Source organism: Leuresthes tenuis, unplaced genomic scaffold (genome assembly GCF_036924035.1).
Source record: "Leuresthes tenuis unplaced genomic scaffold, fLeuTen1.0.hap1 SCAF_13, whole genome shotgun sequence".
In the NCBI taxonomy this organism is placed as follows: domain Eukaryota; kingdom Metazoa; phylum Chordata; class Actinopteri; order Atheriniformes; family Atherinopsidae; genus Leuresthes; species Leuresthes tenuis.
In genome coordinates, this window is record NW_027325367.1 from 10,295,867 (window position 1) to 10,317,562 (window position 21,696).

At 38.0% G+C, this 21,696-nt stretch overlaps 1 protein-coding gene across 10 annotated transcripts in view; it reads left to right on the top strand.

The window, feature by feature from the left end:
- Positions 1 to 295: 295 nt before the first annotated feature.
- Positions 296 to 21,696, top strand: part of otofa (otoferlin a) — a 103,407-nt gene continuing 82,006 nt past the window's right edge. For all 10 annotated transcript variants that reach the window (XM_072361935.1, XM_072361943.1, XM_072361934.1 and 7 more), the window contains exons 1-2: positions 296 to 651; positions 7,740 to 7,798. In XM_072361935.1, the coding sequence (XP_072218036.1) occupies positions 570 to 651; positions 7,740 to 7,798 (141 nt within the window). In that variant the 5' untranslated portion in view covers positions 296 to 569. The remainder of the gene's footprint in view (positions 652 to 7,739; positions 7,799 to 21,696) is intronic.

The window sequence follows — 21,696 nt, forward strand, 5'->3', positions numbered from 1 at the left end:
GGTAAATAGACTAGAGCCATTATAAAATATAGCATTTTAGCGTTTTCAAAAGAGACAATGAGATTATTTTTCTTTTAGGATTTTAAATCTGGAAGTTTTTAGAAGGGTAAGACAACGGTGCTAAAACATTTAGCCTAATTTAGCTGCAAGACAGGCAGAAAATAAGATAGCTTTCCATCCAACTTCCCGTCTGGGCGCAACCTCTGCAATTAGAGCATCACCATCCTGAAGCCAACCCCCACCCTTCCTGCGCAACGAGCAGAGTAAAACCAAGTGCCAATTCTGGGATGAGCGACAGACCCGGCAGCCACGGAGCACACAGTAGGAGGAGATGTTAGCTGGAGCCTGAGATTTAATTCAGTTTTTCTTTCTCGTTGATCCAACATTTCAGGCATCCATGCTGCCCGCAAGGAAAGCGTTTTTAGGGTACAGCGAATCCAGACCCCAGCAGAGGCTCACCTAAAAAAAAAAAACAACAACAACAAAAAAAAAAAAACAGTGATTGCACCAAACCGGTTCAAGTTTAATCTGTGTGGAGTAAAATTACTCCTCCTGAGCAGTGTGGACTAATGATGGCTTTAGTGGTTCACCTAAAGACGGTGGCTCACCTTCGGGGGAAAGGTGACAGGATCGCAAAAGTTACATTCAGAGGTAGGACATCTATACCCGAAACATTTAAACGTATGTTGAAACCTGTGTATGTAGAAACTAAATTGAGTATCCTGATCAAAGTTGGAGAGGCACTTTTGGATCTGTGGTCACCAAAAACATGATGCGCCCTGAGAATTCAGTTAATACATGGAAACTTGACTAATATTCGTTAGATAAAACAGACAAGGAGAAAGGTTGCAGCAAAAAACGAATTTATACTCTGTAAGGAAAAAACGGACAATAAGACACATATTCAACTGAACTGCAAGCCCATCCATTTTATTTCACATTTTCTACCATGTTTTCTACGTTTCAATTGTTTTAAATTTTCGGACATTATTCCCATTACCACATATACAGATCCTATTTAAACTGCTGTCAATACAGCACAATTATGTAATATCATAGCTTAAGATATAAATAATAGAATATTAGTTATATAACCACACAAAAAACTTACAATTTGAGCACCCCTGAATTTTCATTATTGGATTATCTCATTAGTAAATTTCATGTGTTTTTCTGTGCTTAGTTTTAACTTTGAAAAGCAACCAGGGTAAGAAATCAGTTTTGATTAAGTCGCGGTAGCATTTATTACTGAAGAAGATGTTGGTTCAGGATTTCTTCTTTGTCATCTATCTTAAAGAGAGAAAATACCATATCACTGCTTTTTTGGCCTTTCTTATATGATAAACAGGATTATCATAGTCTTCATCTAACACTGAAGCTCAGAGGAAATACAGTAAGAAAAACCATTGGAAAATGTTCTGGAGATTCATTCATGCTTCTTTGTGCTTGTGTGTGTGAGCGAGATAATGTGAGACACACAGATAGAAGAAGAGGGAGGTGTGCATGTTTCAGCACCTTGGACAGCGATCTGTTCTCTCTGACAGGTGTTCAATCCCAGCAGACCTCTGATTTAGAATCCCTCAATCAGCATCACAGTTGTGGTGGTTTATACAAGACATACCTTTACCTTCTTATCCTGTCTTCTGCTCTGTGTGGGTGTGTGTGTCACACACTGGAGAAAAGGATGGCTTTCAGTGTTCACTGTGCTGCAGCAATTTCACCAGGGTCTTGATAATACATGAACCATGTCATCCAAGACAGAAATTACATACTCTGCTCTTTTCTCTATGGTACAACTGTCAGCACGATAACTTCAGTTCATATGTTTAAAATTTCAAATTCCTCAAGCAATATGCATGTGTGACTATTAACCTTTAAGTTGTGGGGACTTAGAGATAGAGGATTAGAGAGGTTGATTTAATTGGATCCCATTCAGTTTAATATTTATAGTACCAAAACACAACACAAGTTATTTCAAGGCAGTCTAAAGATACAGTCAAATTCCATCCAATTATAACCCATTTCAATCCAATTCATCATATTCCAACTGAATCAATTTAATTTAAATCCAAAGGAGTCAAATTCATACAACTCATGCTAATTTAAAAAAAAATTGTCTAGCTAAAGAAACCGACATTTGTATCAAATCTTTCTAATCTAATCCCCCATCCTGAGCATGCTTTAGGAAATAGTAGAGAGGAAAACACCCTTTAAAAAACTAAGAAAACTCCAGCAGAACCAGATTCAGGGAGAACAGCCATCTGCCTAAAATGATTAGGGGTCTGAAGCATAATTAGCTTAGCTGCCAAAATCTTCCCAAACAGAAGCTTGTGTTTGACCCTTTCATCTCCAAAAAGTTGGCACTGTATTTGATAGATAAATAAAAACAATGCAAATCTAATAGAACAATATTCTATCTTTAATAGAACATAGAAGTCTTATTAAATGTTGAAAGTGAAACTTTTTTCATTTTCATGAAAACTTTAAGCTCATTATGAATTTAGCAACTTCTGGACTTTTGGGAGAGTAATGTTGCCCTTTCTTGTCTGATATAGGATTCTAGCTCCTCACCAGTTTGGGTCTTTGCTGCAATTTGTGTTTGACAATACTCCTTTACTACAAAATTCCCTAAAAAAGTTGTCATCTGGATGAGAGCATGTTCCTCTAAAATCTGTTTATATCTTATATAGATTTTCAACTGTGTCCACAGAGGTGTCTTCAGGTTATCTTAATCTTTTGATGATATAATGTACTGTAGATGGTAGAGGTTCGAGATTTTCACAATTTGGTTCTATGGAACATTATAGTTTGCAGACACAGTTTTTTGCAGATTGCTGAACCTCTGCCCATTTTTACTTCTGAAAAACCTCTCCAAGATGCTCTTTTCATATCCAATCATGTTACTGACTTATTGTCAATTAACCTAATTAGTTGCATTATTATCAGTGACATCGGTAACAACACCTTTAAAACATAAAAGAACAAATATTTTTTGTAGAAACCTAAAATACATGGGAAGGTTTTGTGCATTATTGATGTTAAGTATAAGCAAGTCTCTAATTTTTCAGCCACTTTTTGATATTCATTTTCCCAAAATCCCTTTAAGGGTTTGTAAGCCACTCTCAGTAATTTTCACTTTCTTTCATCATACTCTCATTACTTTCTAAATGAGTGAACACATTCTCATACATTATTATGCTTTGCTTTGTTGATTTCTTCAAGAAAGAAAAGTGCCTGTTTAATAGGGGGTTGCAGTCTAACAGTATGTAAGTGTTGTTGTTTTGTTCTATTGAACAAGAATGTTTTTAGTAAAACCTGTGGTACATGACATGAGGCTTAATCTTTATATTTAAATGTGAAATGTGTGTGTTTTATAGCAAAAACCATGGAAAATGTAGACAAGAAGTAAGAATCAAAACCACTGTACAATGAATCACCCCAGATCCGATCATGTAGTTCATTTGATTTTAGACTGTTGTTTTGTTGAGCATTTGCTGCATATTTTGCAACACATTTTAACTTTCCATAAAAACAGTTTAAACAGGCTAATGCCAAATGAAATCTACTTGCACAATTTTATTACAAATTATGAAATCTGTTCAAATGAGGAAGGTTTAGCAACAGCCTGAGTCAGGCTTTTTCTTACAACTTGTCAGTTGAGTTTCCTGAGTTCTTTCAGCTCTAAACACTTCCTGTCTGGAGAGGATGAAGTCTGCCAGGAAGACCAGCCCCCCAACCCCCATCCCCATGCATGTGAGGCTGGTGGGAGCTGTTCTTTTGTATGCAAACCTTCAGAATTTATACAATCCCGTAGAATAGACAAACAATATACGTTTAAGCCAACAACACACTTTTAACACTGTTGTGTCTTTATTTAATACGGTCATGAATAAACCACTGGGCTCACCATAGTAACTTTTAGGATTACTTTTGTAATTTATATGAAACTGTTGTAGACTTACTTTGATGTTTAAGGTCATTCACCTGCTGCATCAACAGAGCTTCAGTTGGCAGAGAGCCACCCTTACAAAAATCCAGATTAAATCCAGGGGATTAATCCAGACCCAGAGGCAACAAGGCATCCTTAAATCATGAAGCCATACCACACGTTTGGGATGATTTTTTCACGCTGTGACGTAGTACCCTTTTATACTCTCTTTCCAAAATGTTCAATCTTAGTTATTCTCTAAACATTTTTGAAGGATTTTGCATTGCTCTTCAGTGCACACTTTTGCAAACATTAGGCCACTGCTGCTGATGCCTTTTGCTGGATAACAGAACATAGATGAGCACAAACAGAGATGTTAACCGAACACTATGATACCTTAAAGTTTTTAGCAGTTACTTTGCCCTTTTTCTTTTTATCCGTTAACATTTCTGCTTTAAGCTTTTGGAGTCGCCCCTGCTGGTGCCCAGACTAAGGAAGAGTGGCCACATTGTCTTCATTAAAGGTTATTTGTTTAAACATGAACAGATGAATGTCTAAACTCTGATATTACTTGATAACTATTTTCAGCAATAGGTGAAAGCATCCTGTAAGTCATTTAAGATTTGATTTAGCAAAGCTTGGCTTACACCACCAGCCTTCTTCTGGCTAGAGAGCCTCTGCAACATGTATAATCAATACAGGAGAGGAGAGCTGCACTCACCACAATGTACACATAACATTAAATGTAATACAGCATTTCCTGCTATAGTCCGACTAAATCTGTTTCATTATTTCTTGACAGCATAAATGTTCAATAAGGCAAGTTCGCCTCAAAGACATGGAGACAAAAATTAATTGATTTCCTGACAAGTGACTGATGAAGTCTTGCTGTTATCTATGGCTCTTGGTTTTATCAGAGAACGGCCCTCCCGCTCTCGTTGTTCATTGGCTTTAGATGTATCCTGCAGGACCACAAGCAAAGTAAAGTGTGCAATATTCTGTGTAGTAGTTAATGGAAAAAACAGCCCGTTTACTTTAAAATATTCCATTACTCTTGAACAAACTCTTGTATTCTCTTGTATCATTCAATCCTAGATGAGTCAGGGACCAAGGCAAAAATTCAATGGTTGCATTCAACTATTTTTTTCATTTCATCCTTGATCAAAACAGACAAAAGTGTGCCAATGAGCCCCATCATGGTCTCTTCCATTTCAGTTGTGTTGGTTTGAGTGGTTGACAGTGTTTTCCACCTCCTTTTTTACTCTTTAAATGTTCATCTGTCTGCTTGAAAGGAAATATGTATTCATTCCATTTCTTTCTTCATGGTCAGTTCTTTCAGTGCTTCACTTCTCGCTTCTGTCTACCACATTATTTCTCATTGTCTCATCACGGCAAATAAGCAAGCTGCTTGACAGGATGTTGTTTTTGTTTTCTTTAGTTTGGTATGCATCACCTTACATAAGCTTCACATGATCTACTTTTCTATACCCACATCTCCAGTTAGATGAAAACACTGGAATGACAGCAGTGCCACTGGTATCAATAATGTAGGAGGAATGCTGTCTCTGTATTTCTCTCCCACTCTGACACTGAAGTGGTGTTTATTTAGCTAAAACTGCTTCAAAAGGATGTGGGTTTCATAAAGGTTGTACAGAGTGTAGGAGTGGTGAGAAAAGACAGATGGGAACACATGCAAAGAGTGTCAAAATTGGTTCCCTGCACTGGTAAAATGTGAGGATGAGGTTTGATGAAGCATAATATCTTTTCAGCTTTACTCTTCCACATGTGTGCATCCTTTTGTGTTGGACACAAGTTTTCTGCTCTGATAAACGTGTCCTTTCAGCACATGATATTGACAACATCTGAGCTGGGCAGAAATGTGTTTTTATTCAAGTTTATTATTAAAACCAAACTGACAGGAACTTGATTAACTTTGTAGGTCTGAATGTTAATGTATTGTATAACTGATGTGTTAAGTTGCACCCACATAAAGCTTTGAGTACAAAGCAGACAAACACAACAAAGCAGGATGAACATTGGGAACTGGGACCATTCATTAAGTGCCTCTAAGCAACCAGGTGAGCACAAGCGACTGAGTCAGGTCACTGCGCAGTGAGCCAATAAACACTACGACAACATATATTACTGTTGCCTTACATAAGACCAAATTCTGTAATTCTGTTGTTTTCACTGTGGGAAAAAATGAGATTTTAATCTTGCTTTACGTCAGCCGTGCTCTATGTTTCTCTGGTTCTTCTCTGTCACACAGTCAGTCATAGAGTAGATCTTTGATTCTCTGCATTTCTCTCCTGTGGTTCCACAGCTGTATCATTTGCAGTTGTCAGGTGCTTAAGTCTATAATTTGTTTTTTAGTGAGCAGATGTTGGATGACAATATGATCCATTACATTTGACTAAATTTCCCACTGTCTTTGTAAATTAAAAATAAAAACATGTACAATTTGACTGTGGTGGAAGAGGACACCAAACTTAACTCGAAATGTCAAAAATAGGCCACAGGCTTTGTAACAAAATGGTAACATGAGATGGTTAAGAAATCATAAACAACCCTAACAATAAATAAAAATGCAATGATTTGCCAACTTGTAATCCTATATCTTATTCACAGCAGAACACATATCAAATGTTGAAAGTGAGACATTTTACTGTTTCATGGAAGTATTTGGTGGTAGCAACACAGTTAGAGAAAAGTTGGGACAGGTCCATGTTTACCACTGTGCAGCATCCCCTCTTCTTTTAACCACAGTATGTAAACATCTGGTGACTGAGCAGAAAGTCAATCAATTCAGTCTGATATGTGATTCTAGCAGTTGAACAGTCTTGAGTCATCTTAGTTTACATTTCATTATGTGCCAATTTTTTAAATCAAGAAAGCATACGATATGAAACTTTGCATCCCAAATATATAAGGTATTCCCTGAAAAACAAGTCATCTGGGTGGGAGCAGTATGTTGTTCTGAAACCTGTAATGGACCCCCATACCATGAGAGATGAAGGATTTTGAACTGAGCACTGGTAGCAAGCTGGATGGTCCCTCTCCTCTTTAATCCAGAGCATGCAGCGTTTGATTAATCTGAGAACAGTTTCCCACTTTGCCTCAGTCCATCTTAAATTACTTTTGGCCCAGAAAAGACAGCAGCATTTCTGGATCATGTTCATAATAGAGGTTTAACCTGCACTTGTTAATGGTGCAGTCCATTTTCAAATAGACAAAAACAAGTTTGCAAAATTTATATGACATCAGCTAGATTAGTTTCATGCTAATATCCACCACTTTAAAACTTTATTAGCAAAAACAAAAGTCTTAAATAAAAAGAAAAAAATAATATCTGACTCAAAGTTTTAAAAAAAAATACACAACTTGAGACAGAAATCTCCATTTTAGTAGCACCCACATACACTAGGTCAAAACTATTGCTCTCTAAATTCTGGAGCTTTTATACAAAGGTTTGCTCATACATTATTCAAAGCCTGATTTATAGAACCAATAGATTTTCTATTCAACAAAATGAGGAAAAAACTTTTAGCCTGGCTTCATTTGATGGTTAGATTTCTGTTAGTTAGTTAGTTAGTGTAATTAGCACATTAGCACATACTCTATTCTATTTTTCAAAATCTAAACTTGGAATACAAAAAAAATAATTTTCTTTCTGTAAAAAATTGAACTTTAAAACTTTGTTTTTGTAACAAAAGCCATAATCAAAGTGATCTTCTAAAACAAGCTATGTCTGAAAGTGAGACAGCAGTAATTACAATGTTTTTTAACCACTAAATTCCACCTTGTCTTCCAGGTCTACCCTTCTACAGCCGAGTAGCAGAAAACTGTGAGGATGTGGCTCACTTTAACGAGGTCGGTATCTGTATTTGTATCATATAAATCATCACACAGCAATTTGAAGATAACAATTTGCTGATTTCACTGCAAGTTGCAATTATTGTTCATGAACTAAGGTCAAGGCTAAAGTCAATAATTAGCAGATGCAATAATGGAATCAAGTATCCACATTAATGAGACTTACACTTATATCGAATGTGTGACACTTGTAGAAATAAAGATGAATAAGTCTGGTGAGATTTCACATTTACCCCAACGTGACTGGGAACAGGAACAGCACAGCTTATGCAAGAGCTATCGATGTTACGAGCCATAGAAAACATTTCACTTTCACTAGTATCTGGTGCTTGAAATTCCTGTTGTTTCTTTTTGAAAAATAAATATCAATTTCACATTTAACTTCAATTTCTCATGCATCTGTCTTTGATATCATGTTGAAACAACTTGAACATAATGACATTATCAGGCATAACCCAAAGATATAAAATCTAAATCTAAACTAATAGCAGGAAATGTAAAATAATTCACTATTGACTGTTATCCATTGGTTCTCGTTAATATACTGTAAGTGTAATCTACAACAGCTGTTAAACTATTCTTACAAATTCATTGTCCAGCTGTATGGTTAGGTAAGACTTCCAAGCCCCATAACTCTCAGATGTAATGTACCATAAGGAGAAAACTCTCCTTTATGTCAATCTTTTTTCTACCTAGTATACAAAAGAACTGACACAATGTATATATTATTCATGCATATATCGTCGAAGAGCTAGATAGAGTGAAAAGCTTAGTGGCAAGAGACAGTTGAATTCACTTTCATTCACATCAACATGAGCAAACAAATTCGATTCTGCTTTTGACTGTGTGAGAAATTTGAAGGACATAGAGAAAACCTTCTTCTTTTGTGCTCAAGCTACCCACTCAGCCCTCAGCGACTTATGTGGTGTCACCTCATTACTGTTCGGATTCACAAATCTTCCTGGTTCTCACTTGCAAAGGACTGAAGACCTGCCAAGCGTCTCCTTATCGTCCTCTCCTGTCCACTTATGGCCTGTCAGAGTCTGTGAGGTAGAGCTCTCTGCTCGTGCAGAACACTGTTGTAATCAAATTAAGCATGTTATACTTGAGAAAGCTGGAACCTTAAACAGCATTTCTCACAGACCTTGTGGGTGAGCTTAAGAAAACTTTAGTGAAATTCACTCTCTCACTGTTTCGCTTTAACATAAATTACATTATTCTGAGCAACAGCACATATACTGTATGTGTTTTCCTCTGAGCCCCTCTGCTGCCAGTTGTTCTGTCTCTTTTCAACCTGGCTGCTGTGAGATTGTGGGAAATGTTCCCTTTCGGATTCCCTTAAGCTCCTGTGACACTTGATGAATTGAAACTTGAAGAGAATCATAAGGGAGCAGAGGTGGGAATAGGAAATAAATAAAGGGGATAAAGAGAGAATTGCTGCGGGAAATTTTCTGAAGCAAAATAGACTGGCGGGGTAACGTCAGGGAATGAAAACAAAAAATAAAAGAAAAAGCCCCTTAAGCACATTCAGTACCTCCCTAAAGGAGCTTTGACTACAGCTTTTTTTTTTAATGTCTGAGCCACTGGTTTTTGTGGAGAAAAATATTTTTTCTTTGATGGCTCACAAGCTGCTTCCTTTGCTGATAACCAGCCTTTTGTTTTCATTCTAATCAGGAAAGTGGCTAAATTACTGTACAGACTTGGACAGTCTCTCCCTCACTCAACACACACACACACACACACACACACACACACACATTTATTATAGTCCCTGGGGAGAGAGTGTTGTTTTTGTAGTGACAGAATAGAATAAAAATGCATGACAGAATACTAGACAAAAGACGAAATGTGTCAGAAATATTCATATTATTGGAATATATTAGACTTGAGGCCTAGCTACAGTAAAGGGTAAAGAACGGAGTGTCTTACTCTGTGATCTCCTCTGACAGTCTCACCCAATTCTTACATCTCAGCCCTGCATAGCTTGAGAAATCATTAGCATCACTCAGCATCAATGAAATGTCCAGACCTTCCTTGGGATGGCCTCTGCTTCCAGTACTCTATGAGGCTTTGTTTATAAGCGTGTGGGTGTGTTGTGTGCTGTTGGTGCCCAGAGTACTTGTTTCTTGACCCTTGCAACTGTTGGAGAAATTCCTGCTCACATAGTTGTCTTCATCCTCATCTGCGGAATGCTTGCACAGCTCAGTGAGCTCAGACCAGCCCCTGGAGCTGAGGCCATTAGCATAGAGTTGTGCGTCTTGTTGCTTTATGCATGAACTAGCAGAGCGCCTTTGAACTAGTGCGGATAGACTGGATGGGGAATCTGTATTCATTATTCATTGCATGGTGGGGCTTTTAGCTGCAGAACACCAGGGCTTCCCCCTCACAAGTTGGACATAACTGGTGCAGAGAACATTTGTCCTGCAGTGTATGTGGACACATGATTCCATTCAGTTTCTGCTGAAAGAGCTATTGTATGTGTGTTTAAGTATGATAGGAAATGTGAGGATTCCATAAGTATTCGTGTTTTTTGGTTTATAGACAAGATGTCAAGACACTGAAACTATGCAGACAAGGCATTGGGAATGATTATGCAAACTTAATGAATATAAGCACCGGCTTCCAGCTGGTGCAGCCTCACAGTTTGGTGGGTGCAATATCTGAGTTCTTAATGGCAGTCTTGTGTAATTCTGAAGCCTGAATCATATTACTTTTTCATAGCTTTTGGTGTGGTGGTCGCCTCAAAGTGAGAGGGTTCCAGGTTCAACTCCCAGCTGGGGCCTTTCTGTGTGGAGTTTGCATGTTCTCCCCGTGTATGCGTGGGTTCTCTCTGGGTACTCCGGCTTCCTCCCATCATCCAAAAACATATATGTTAAGTTAATTGGTGTCTCTAAAATTGTCCTTAAGAGTGGGTGTGAGTGTGTGTATGGTTGTTTATGTCGTTCGTCTCTCTATGTGGCCCTGTAATGGACTGGCGAACTAACCCTGTCCAGGGTGTACCTTGCCTCCCGCCGGATGACAAGTGGGATAGGCTCCAGCACCCCCCCGCAACCCGACCGACGGATTAAGCGAGTATAGAAAATGGATGAATGGATGTCCACTTTCCATTCAGATGTCTGTCTCATAAGAGTCATTTATGAATAAATAAATTCATCCAAGCTGCAGCTGCTAATCCTCTAATCTGTTCAAATTCAGTATAAGTGTTTGACTCTATAATTCGATCAAGTTGTAATAACGCCATGCATGTTGGAGAGAGATATCTTCTTCTTTTTTTGGCCTCTCCCTTTATCAGGGGTTTTACACCGGATGCTCTTCCTGACACAACCCTCACCATTTATCCGGTCTTGGGACCTGCACTAGTAATACACTGGCCCCCAGTGGCTGGGTGCTCACACTCACAGCTTCAGAATTTAGTGTCACCAATGAACCTAACATGCATGTTTTTGGGGGGTGAGAGGAGTACCCGGAAAGAATCCACGCATACATGGGGAGCCGGGAATCAAACCTGGAACCCTCTTGCTGTCTTCTGTATTTCATTAGCTATTTTTGTCTTTCTATGTTGAACCCCTTAGCTCCTGTAATTTTTGTTCTGTCTTTGGTTGTTCTGTCATTTGTTTTTATTAATTAAAAGATTATCATTGTTTCTTTTGGAAAACTGTTTCCTTGTAGTTTCTATATGTTACTCCTCTTTTCCTTGTCCTACCTTGGACATTAAGTGTGAAACAGCTAATTTCTCAAAGTGAATGACTGCTCTCATGACATCAACATCAGGATTTAGTGGGGATATGCAATCCATTGAACATGATTGAAAGACTGCAGCCATTGCTTTTAGAAATCAGTGTTCACCAGTGGCAAAGGAAAAACAAAATCTTTTTCAGTCACTTTTACCCTTCAAATTGTGGACTGCATCTACAATACCGTCACAATTCTTTATACTACTGAAAGTTTCATCAGCATGATTGGCTCTCTCAACTCGTGGGCGTGTTGTGGCTGATCAAAGCCTGTGGGTGACTTCACTTCCAAATCACTTCCCAGAATGTATGGATAATCATGTTTAGGAAGTTAAGGGGTTCAAGTGAGTCTTATGTTATATGAGCACACACTGTATCACTATCAGGGTGAGGTTTTTAAACTAATATACTAAGGTCATATCCCATAAATCATTTGAGAATAACAGACTCTTAAAGCGCAGCTTCATGCATTAGAGAGGTCCACCTCTGGAGGTCAAATTTCAGCTGCTGCTTCAATGACCACCACTAAAGGGAGAACATTTTGCTTCAGGATAGGACAAAAGCTGGAAAACTGCCATTGCTGAAAATAGTTTTAAACATCATCAGTTTTTAACACTCAGGACTGCTCCAGGGAGGTGCTTTCCCAGAATCCTCAATAAATAATTAACTGAACAGAATATTTACTTTGCCTGTAGAGTTTGAGAGAAGCTCAAAGTGAAAATGTAGGCTGCTAAAATGAGCAAGCTTGCAGTCCAGGTTATTGTTTAACATATGTGACATATATGGATAATGGGTTATGTAGTTTGAAATAAAGACATAAAAAGTCCCCCAAAAAGTTCTGTTTTCTGTTTTCTCTGGTTTGTATTTTCTTGAGTCGTTTGTATCTTTAGCACACATTCTGTATGAATGACAGACTCTTACTGGACTAATGGTAACATGGGTAAATCCATTGCATCTTATTTTCCACATTGGCTACTATAAATTGCACTAAGAGGAATGAAAAAACATTGGAGCAAGAAGGGCCAGTGACATTTGAAAGAAAACAGAATTGGTATGGAAATGGAAACGGTTGGATAGTTAAACCGGAAAAAAAATTGTGCCTGAGTTGGTGGTGGTGGGATGGGATGGGCTGTTCGGCAGTGCTTTCAGTTAATACGACAAGGCTGAGGTCCTCAGAAGATCCAGCTTGTCAGTGATGCCGTTTGATCTTTACTGTCAGACACGCAGAGATACACAAACGCAATGGTGTGCCATACAGTAGAAATAATGAAAGACTTAACCCTTTCTTGTCAGCTCAGTTCACAAAAGTGAACCACAGAACTGAATATTAAAGAGAATTCTGCAGTGATACAGTACTTGCATCACTGTAAACCTTCAGCCCTACAGCCAAAAGCTACCATCAGAGATTTAACATACTTACAATAATGATGGGCTGCTCATGACGATTAGCAATTTTCATTATGTTCTAAATTTTCACTGGAACCTATTTGTTTTCAAGGATTTGATATTTAGACATAAACTGAATACAACAGAGGTTGATGATAATCATCATTTGCCTTTGAAACCAAAGTGATTGTCGCTGGCTCAACAGACTGCAATTCAGAAATTATAAACTTCCTTCATTAAATACAAAGAAAATTTTTTTTCCCACAAGACATTATGGCGTCATTAGCTGATATGATTTCCTCTGATCAATTGGAATAGACATTAGACCTCAGAGATTTGCGAGCAGGGTATTAAGTAAGACATGTTAACAATACATGTCTGACTTCGATAAATTATGTTTGCCTCTGATGCTGTTGTATGTTTTCAGGGATTGGAGTTCCATGTGTTGTCTAAGTGAGGAGAAATACAGCATGAGGAGGTTATGCCTCTGCTTTTCTGGAGATGATGTTGTCCTTTTGACACCATCCCACAGGGTCGTCCATGGCTCACTTTCGCCAGCTTTACTCAGTCTGATTAGAGCTGGTTTCAGCTGAGTGTGATACAACTGGAGTGCAGATCAACATCTCCAGGTCCACAACCATGATTCTCTCCCAGAAAAGAGAGGAATGCTCCCTTCAACTGAATGGGCAGTCTAAACCTGGCGGAGGAATTCAAGTATTGCTTTATATAGTTTAAGATAGACAGAAAAAAGTGCTGTAAGATCAAACATAAGATGGGTACAGCTGATGAAATCATGCAGTAACTGTAGTGTATCTTAGTGGGAGCTGGGTCAGAAGAAAGGAAAAAAATATTGATTACCAGATGCTCTATGTCCCTACCTTAATGGCCATGAACTTTGGGGAAATAGCTGAAAGAACAAAATCATAAAAGCAACAGACTGAAATCAGTTTTCATGGTGGTGGATGAGCTTCCTTTCACCTGTACACCAACTGCTCCTCCAAGCTGAGAGAAGCTAGTTGTGATGGTACAGGCAAATGAAAGGATACCGTCTGGGCACCTCATTTAGAGGTTTATATGATAATGCAAGCAAGACAGAAGCCAGAGAGCAGACCCAAGACTTGCTGTAGGGATTCGGAGTCTCAGGTAGCCCAAAAGCAGCTGAGGAGCCTCAAGAAGAGCTTCACCTCCTGCCACTGTGGATAGTAACCCTAGAATGGACTAACCACTTCGATAGACAAATGGATTGATACTATGGATTTAATGCAGGAAAATATTACTAAGTGATATACATGATACAGACTACAAAACATAATTTCTGCAAAGGTAATGCATAGTGGTGTGTATATACAAAAGCTGTTCATTTTCTCTTTTATCCTTTAGTGATACATCCAAGCCTCTCTAGCATCTGGCTGCAGAGGGCTACATAATCATAAGAAAACAAAAAGCCTTTTAACTCAAATGAAAATGCTCAGAGAATTCTTCCACTGTAAATGTGTCATTTTTTACCCAACCCTTAAAGGGAATGAGTGCAGAAGATAGAACATACAGTTCATAATTAATCATTAGGGAAGTGTTTTCATCCTCGGTGTCCATGGCAACAAGCATGAGAAATCAAAGAATCATGGGCTGGGGAACTGAGGATGACCTGCTTATCTGTCTGTTCTACACAATGTCAGAATGTGGGATCAGAGCAACAACTGCTTCTCCTCCTCTGATCATCTGAGCATTTAGCCCATCTGATTGGCAACTGTGGCCTCAGGACCTGCTGTTAGTGATATCATAACTGTCACTTTTAATGAGCAAACTTGCTGTACCATCATACAGTACAGAGGGTTAGGAGGTGGAATAGAGGGATAGTTATGTATATGTATATGTTATGTTATGTATTACCATACAGAAACCTTCAAGATCTAAAATAAGACTAGTGAGATTTTCTATTTTCATTCACAGTGTACTTATTGAGTGCCAGTGTTGGCAAATTGCAGCAGTTTTACATCACTCAGTGACAGTTTTACTCAAGTGCCCAGTGAGAAGCCAGTGAGAATTTATACACAACACAAGTACCTTAAAGCTAGAGCTGTCATGGTGTCCTATTATTCCCTCATTGATATGGTCCCTGTGATCTTCACCTGTTTTTCTTTCCAGTTCACCAGCCTGCGATTTTGCACAACTCTTTTTGGAGTTTAGGATGAAGGTCCTGTTGTCCCACAGGGTTTTTTGAATAAAAGTTTTTTTATTTTTAAAAGTTTTTCAGTGACTTTTATCAGTCAATTTGTTTCAACATCTACTTGCTTCAACTGTCATTGCATCTGGGCCCACGTGCAGCCTTAACACACAAAATAAACCATCAGTATTCTTTTTTTTAATAAGAACAGTAAAAAGAAAGAAATGTGCAGAATTCCCTTTGTTAAAAGGTCAGTGATATGGGAGCATTGTTTAGCAGCCAAAAAGGAACAACAAGGATATGTTAGTCACTGGGACTGTCGTCGGTCACTGATAAGAACAGAGTACACTCCTTGTTTTTGTACATGCATAAAACAGAAAACTGTACCTTAAAGAAACAAACCCCTCATATCAGTCAAAACAGAAGTCAGGGACACAGAGCTAAAGAGAGCACAAATTGCTTATTTTACTGGTAGAAAATACATTTTATGAAATAATAAATGACCAGGGCACAATAATCTGACAAGTTTTCTTTGAGAGTTTATACCTGGTCCCTGGAGTCTTGTTTAAAAGAGTGTGAATTATGAATTAACAAGATACCATTTTTGTCTTAAATTATCTCACATATGGAAGTGAATACTCCAGTGGGATGACATGTTTGCCCTGTTAATATTATTTATTTGATCAAATTTCTATCACTGTATTCTTAACTGGCCATATGGAACTATAAGTTGGGCTACTATTATCAAATCACTATCAGGCCAAAGATTTGCAGTTGAACTTTAGTAGCTATTTTATCATTAGCAACCGTAAAGCCTGTCAAATCTATCATAGACAAACAAATGAAGCAGATATAAGAGCGTAAGAGTCTTTTCATAGATGTTTGCTGAGGTAAACATGGCAACACTGAATGAAACATACTGAAATATTAAGTTCCGATTGAACTTGGAAGTTTCTGAGTTCCTAATAGGAATAATTGTATAGACTGGACTGTCCACTGATGCCAGATTACTGATTCAGAGACTTGGTGAAACCATGAATGACCTCAAAATCTAGCATGACATACTCACTCATTAGAAGTGGTTAAAGTTGCAGGGAAGAATTAGCTCATTAGCACTGTGGTAATTGTTTGGCTCATTAAATCAGTTGCACAATCAGTACTGTCTGACCTCTATCGTTTATTGCTATGATGTTAGAATGCATAAAGTAAAGAGTGTCTCTCAACAGATATGGCTTGTTGATAATGTTGACTTCCCACCGGGAACATGGTGTTTTGTGTGCTTTGCTGACCTGCTGCATCACGGCTTTCATACCAAAACATTTCTGCTGTGGTGCTGCTACAGCGCAGCAACTGCATGCGCAATCATTTTTAACACAGTGATGGTAATGGTCACAAATGCGAGGTTTCATCTAGTACATGCCTGGTGTTATTCAGAGAAGGAAGACGTTAAAGTTTGTTCAGCTCCAACCTCAGAACAGTCACGTTCAGTTAACTGATAATCATTCATTGTCATTGTAGGATTTGGCTGAGTGGTGAAAAGAGGAAGCTTAGACACAAAACTTCACCTGGTGCTTGATTTTAGTTGGCTGTAGTTTTTGCTGTCTTTCTAAGCCAAAACTATAGAAGGAACTTCTACTACAAGCTTTATAAATGGGAGCACTTCCTATGAAACAAAACAACATTAACTGTTCACTATATCATCACAGGGAATGTTTAGACACAAAACATTCACATGTACATCTAATCATTGATCTAAAAGAGCAGTTCTGCTGCATTATTCGGAACACCCCTGTATAGTGCCTTACACATGGTACAGCCCATGCCTCCTGCTCTATAAAACATTTGGAGACTCCACATTCTGTTTTGAATGACTGATGAGCAAACTGCACAAAGCTGAGGGAAGCAAACAGGCCACACATTTATAACTTTAAATTGAACTGTGTCGTTGTTTCTGATGTTTCTTGCAACTGGATTTGATCAATAGTAACATGCATCATGTTGTAAGCTAAAATGACTTAGCTGCGACTTAACTTAAGCTTCACATGTTAATGCTAATGACACTGCTAAGAATGTCATCTGAAGTAGTTTACCAGCACTATAAGCACAGCACAACATAAGCTACATCATTTCAGAAGGTTACAAGATTGAAAAGTGCAACAGAACAGTATAACCTTTTGGTAATATGCGCAAGCTCTGAAAAACCTAATTATCAGGAGGCTATGCCATCATAAATCATTATCATACCAGGTAAGTTGTATTTTTAATGCATGTCATATGTTGACCTCATATGACCTCATGAAATCAAAGTGAATGGTATATTGTGACTGATATGAGTTCAATATGATGACTACCAAATGTTTTGCTGTGTATTTAGCTGAGACGCTTTTGCCTGACGCTTAACTCAGACATGAGAGACCTTACCAAAACTCTGTCCCATTGGATGTCCCATGGCTGCAGCGAAGGCCCACCTGTGGCTGAGACATGCATCTCACAATGTGGGTGCTCTAATCTATTAACGTGGGAGCCAAAATGAAAATCATGAAGTCTGCAAATGCCCTGCATGCACCACTATCTGGGTGTGAGGCTGGCTCCTCAATAGCTTGTCTGGTCATTGAGAAACTCTTACTGATTTTCCAATTTTTTAACTGGAATGCCGTCAACTGTGGTATGTGAATCCCAGCTCTGAGTTACGATGTCTGACTCAAATGAAGTGTAACATAAGAACCTAATACAGGTATCTGAATCTGTTCAGCAAACGAATGTGACCGCTTGCTTCTGAATATGTTTAAACTTTAATTTTTATAGTGCAGACTACATAAATGTACCATTTGGCTAAATAAGCCATCATAGAATAGAATAGAAAAATACTTTATTCATATAACCATTTTATTTATTAATGTCTGTTGTACCTGTTAAATATATAAACGGAGCCTGATAAAGGAAATTCAGACTAAGTTTGCATTAAAACTATGCTCAAAAGGGCTTTTATGTCAATATAAGCATCAGCCATTATGTATTTGTCCCAGTTTTTCATATTTAGTTCCTCAGAAGTCTGTAAAACTGTTCAACTTGTCTGATGTTAAATATCTTGCACCTGTATGGTGAAAGTGTATTTTACATTTTTGTTTTTTTCTCTCTGTTTGTCAGCCAGATTGCTGTTAAAACACAGCAAATGTTGTTTTTCACCACAATGGATTTTCCAGTCTAATTCCATTTGTATGTACTGTGCAGGGTATTTACACAGCTGACAACTTTTTAACTCTCACGCTGGCTGTGAGAGTATTAGGCAATATAAACAGCCTTATCTTTTTTGTCATGGATTCTGGTTTAAGTGTTTTTTCAGAGATAAGTTGCTCTGAGTATCATTACAGAAAAGGAAGAAAAGCAAAGGGTATAGATACGTGTAACTGATACATGTAACTAAACCGTAACATTAAAGAAACAGTGTGTAACAATTATTGACATCTAGTGGTCAAGTTGGATTCATCTCAAACACTGTCCATCCACTATCTACAAACAAATAGTTTTTACATCTGTTGACCAACTTACCTCCTTTTGCTTTTTTAAAGGTGGTTGATTAATGCACAGTTACCTGTTCTGCATCATGTAATAAGTGGGATCTTCCATTTCTATCAGTGTCCACAACCAGTAATACCTCAATTTTCTGCTTCTTCAACACCGTTTTGAACAGAACGAATCTTCTATGTGCTTTTTATGGTGGTAATATGGTAATTCTCCCATGTAGAGGGACCTGTTTAACTAACAGATACAAATGGTTCATTCTAAGGTAATAAGTATGTAGAAATTAATTCAGGCAATAAACTAAATACTAATTAAAACATCATTTTAATGATGTAATGCACTTTTTATTGTCACTGTTACTTTAAATCTGGTGCATCTGTGTTTGTATATTAGGATTTTGCACTTACATACTCTTACGCTGCAGTTTTGTTGTTTTCCATGTTTTGTTTGTGCAGGCACAGATTAGAATTTCTGACTCTCTTACTCTGGATTAATTAGCATATCTACACAATGTTTGTGGTGTTAGATGAGCAGCACATAATCGCATTGTGGTGTATATCATTTGAGCTAGCGTATGTTACGCACTGGTACGTGTGCAGAAAAGCATAATTTCATCCATTAGCTGTGCCAGCTATCATTTGTGCGACATTAATACCATGCTGGGGCCTCCCTGTGTTTTTCACAGCTGCTCTAACAAACTGCAGGAGATTTTTTTGTTGTAAAACGGATGTAATATGGCTGTGTCACCCATGTAATCTCAGACAAGGACCATCACTATGAAGATGTTTGCAGGTTCTGAGTGTTGGGTGGGGAGAAAGCAAAGAAAGAGGCAACAGTATTGGTCTCACCTGACTGATTTCAGAGAAAAGAAAGCACAGACTGCAGATCCTCAGGGTAGAAAGCACAGTCTGATGGTATGATGCAGTGGCACACACACATACGCATGCATGGCCACAGATCCTTGAAGGCAGGTATAAAACTAGCATGTGGGAGCCCCAGGATGCAGCAATGGGACAGTCCTGATGGATCTCTTGCCTTACAACCTGCAGTGTTTTCTTGAATAAGAGGCCAAGACCGACAGGGAAGTAATTAGTTTTAAATCACCTGTGCAACTCTTATCCCCCTTGCCCTCATAGAACCTCTTTCCATGGTACTGTAAAAGGGAGAGGAATATTGAATGTGTATCAGCATGCCTATTCATCATACTCTTAACCTTTGTGATAAGGGCTTATGTTTCCTAACCTAATTGTGTTGCCATATCACACTTCGTTAATCCATTAGAGCACACTTATGTGCTACAATATGGTGTCAGATCTTGATGATGTACGTGCTAATACATTTAATGGGGATGATGAATGGAAATTGCTTGGTTGATTTTAGCACATCTCTCATACCTTCCATGTTACGTTAAATGCTGATTATATTAGAATTGTGAATATTTCTCCGTTTTGATCTTTGGTTAAACAAGTCTCAGAGATTAAAATGTTTTTATACAACACATTGAAATAGTTTGTGTGCTACCACTACCACTAGGAAAAGATGGTGTAAAAGCAATAAATTGTTGTGCTCACTCATTTTATGAAATCTCTGTTGAAAATGTCTTATAGTACCTCACATCTATATCTATTGATGACACTACATATCTAAATGATACATTTCCTTATTCGGGATCATAAATTCGGACACGTTTGTCAGGTACACAGTTATATCACCGATCATTTAATCGCATTAAAGTCATATTATAGGCTCAGACTATCAAACTGAATCTTATAAATTGTTCAAAAGTACATTAATGTAGTATCACACTGGAACATACATCTTGCCATATATGTTCATGTGAATGTTTATGAATCCGTCTTTCCTGTTCTTTATTTTACTGAAGTATCTAAAAGCCTTTTATCAGTCACTGAAGTGTATCTGGGCTCATTTCACTGTACCTTCTGAGTCAGATAAAGTTCTTAAAACTTGTCCACTGTATCAGTTCACAACACTGAGAAGATCTCTGGTGAAAATATTTGAAACACTGCTATATTTTATTTAGAACTTCAAAGATGCCTGAAATCTTCAAACTGTTGTCAGAGGGAATTAAAGTGAAATGCCAAAGGAGAGTTATCCTTCACTCTTCACAACTGGGGCTTTTCGCTCAAGGATAACAAACACATTTTCAAGAATTCATTACTGCACGGTTTGCTTGAGTTCTTGTTTCATTCCATAGGAAAAAAGGTTGTTAATATTCTTAGTTAGTGATACGTAACCTGGAGATGTTTATGGAGATAAATAAAACATAGCAATAATTTGTTCCTGCCATAACACCACCTCAGCAGTTGGCAAAGATCCCTCCAAAATCAAAGACTGTGAGATAACAGATTTATGCTGACATGAGGCAGTGAATCAGGTCATATTCTTTGAAAAACTTAAAGAAATAAAAATATTAATTTATCTTGATTTTTCTTGACAGCAGTTACAAGCAGTTACATATTTCTGTCATATCTGGTCAGAATTTATGATGCTCCCGGCTATAGCTTAGCTTAGAGTAAAATCTAAAGACGGCTAGTCTGACTTCAGTAAAGCATCCATAACAAACTAGTAACTAATAAATATTTTTCAGTACTGAGTGGTGTAGCCATTTTGCTTTAGCTTTATAATCTACTGGGGTGGGAAATGTTGTATACAGTATGACAGAAGAATCGACAGACAGACTGGATTTTTCAGGAGTGTTTCATCCTGGGAGCGAAGTGGTATCATTGTGCTGTTCTAATCTGGAGTGACGTGAACCGTTTTAAAAGCTTATGAATCCAGTCTTGAGCTGCATTGATGAACTCTGCAACACTTATATATGCAATTCTTAAAAATTAATTAGTTTTCTTATGTTGAAAACAGCCACTGTTATTGTTTGCATGGTCGCTGACTGTCCTATTGTGCCTTGAGTTGATGCTGTTGGCCACTCAGAGGATATGCTACTGGCTTGCTGACCAGTCAGTTTGTCTGACTGCTCTTATCTCAAATGCATAGCAAAGTGGATTCACGTATTTGCAAAGCTCTCCCAAAGGTGTTGAGGTCTGGTGAACATAAAAGCTCTCATATGATTCATA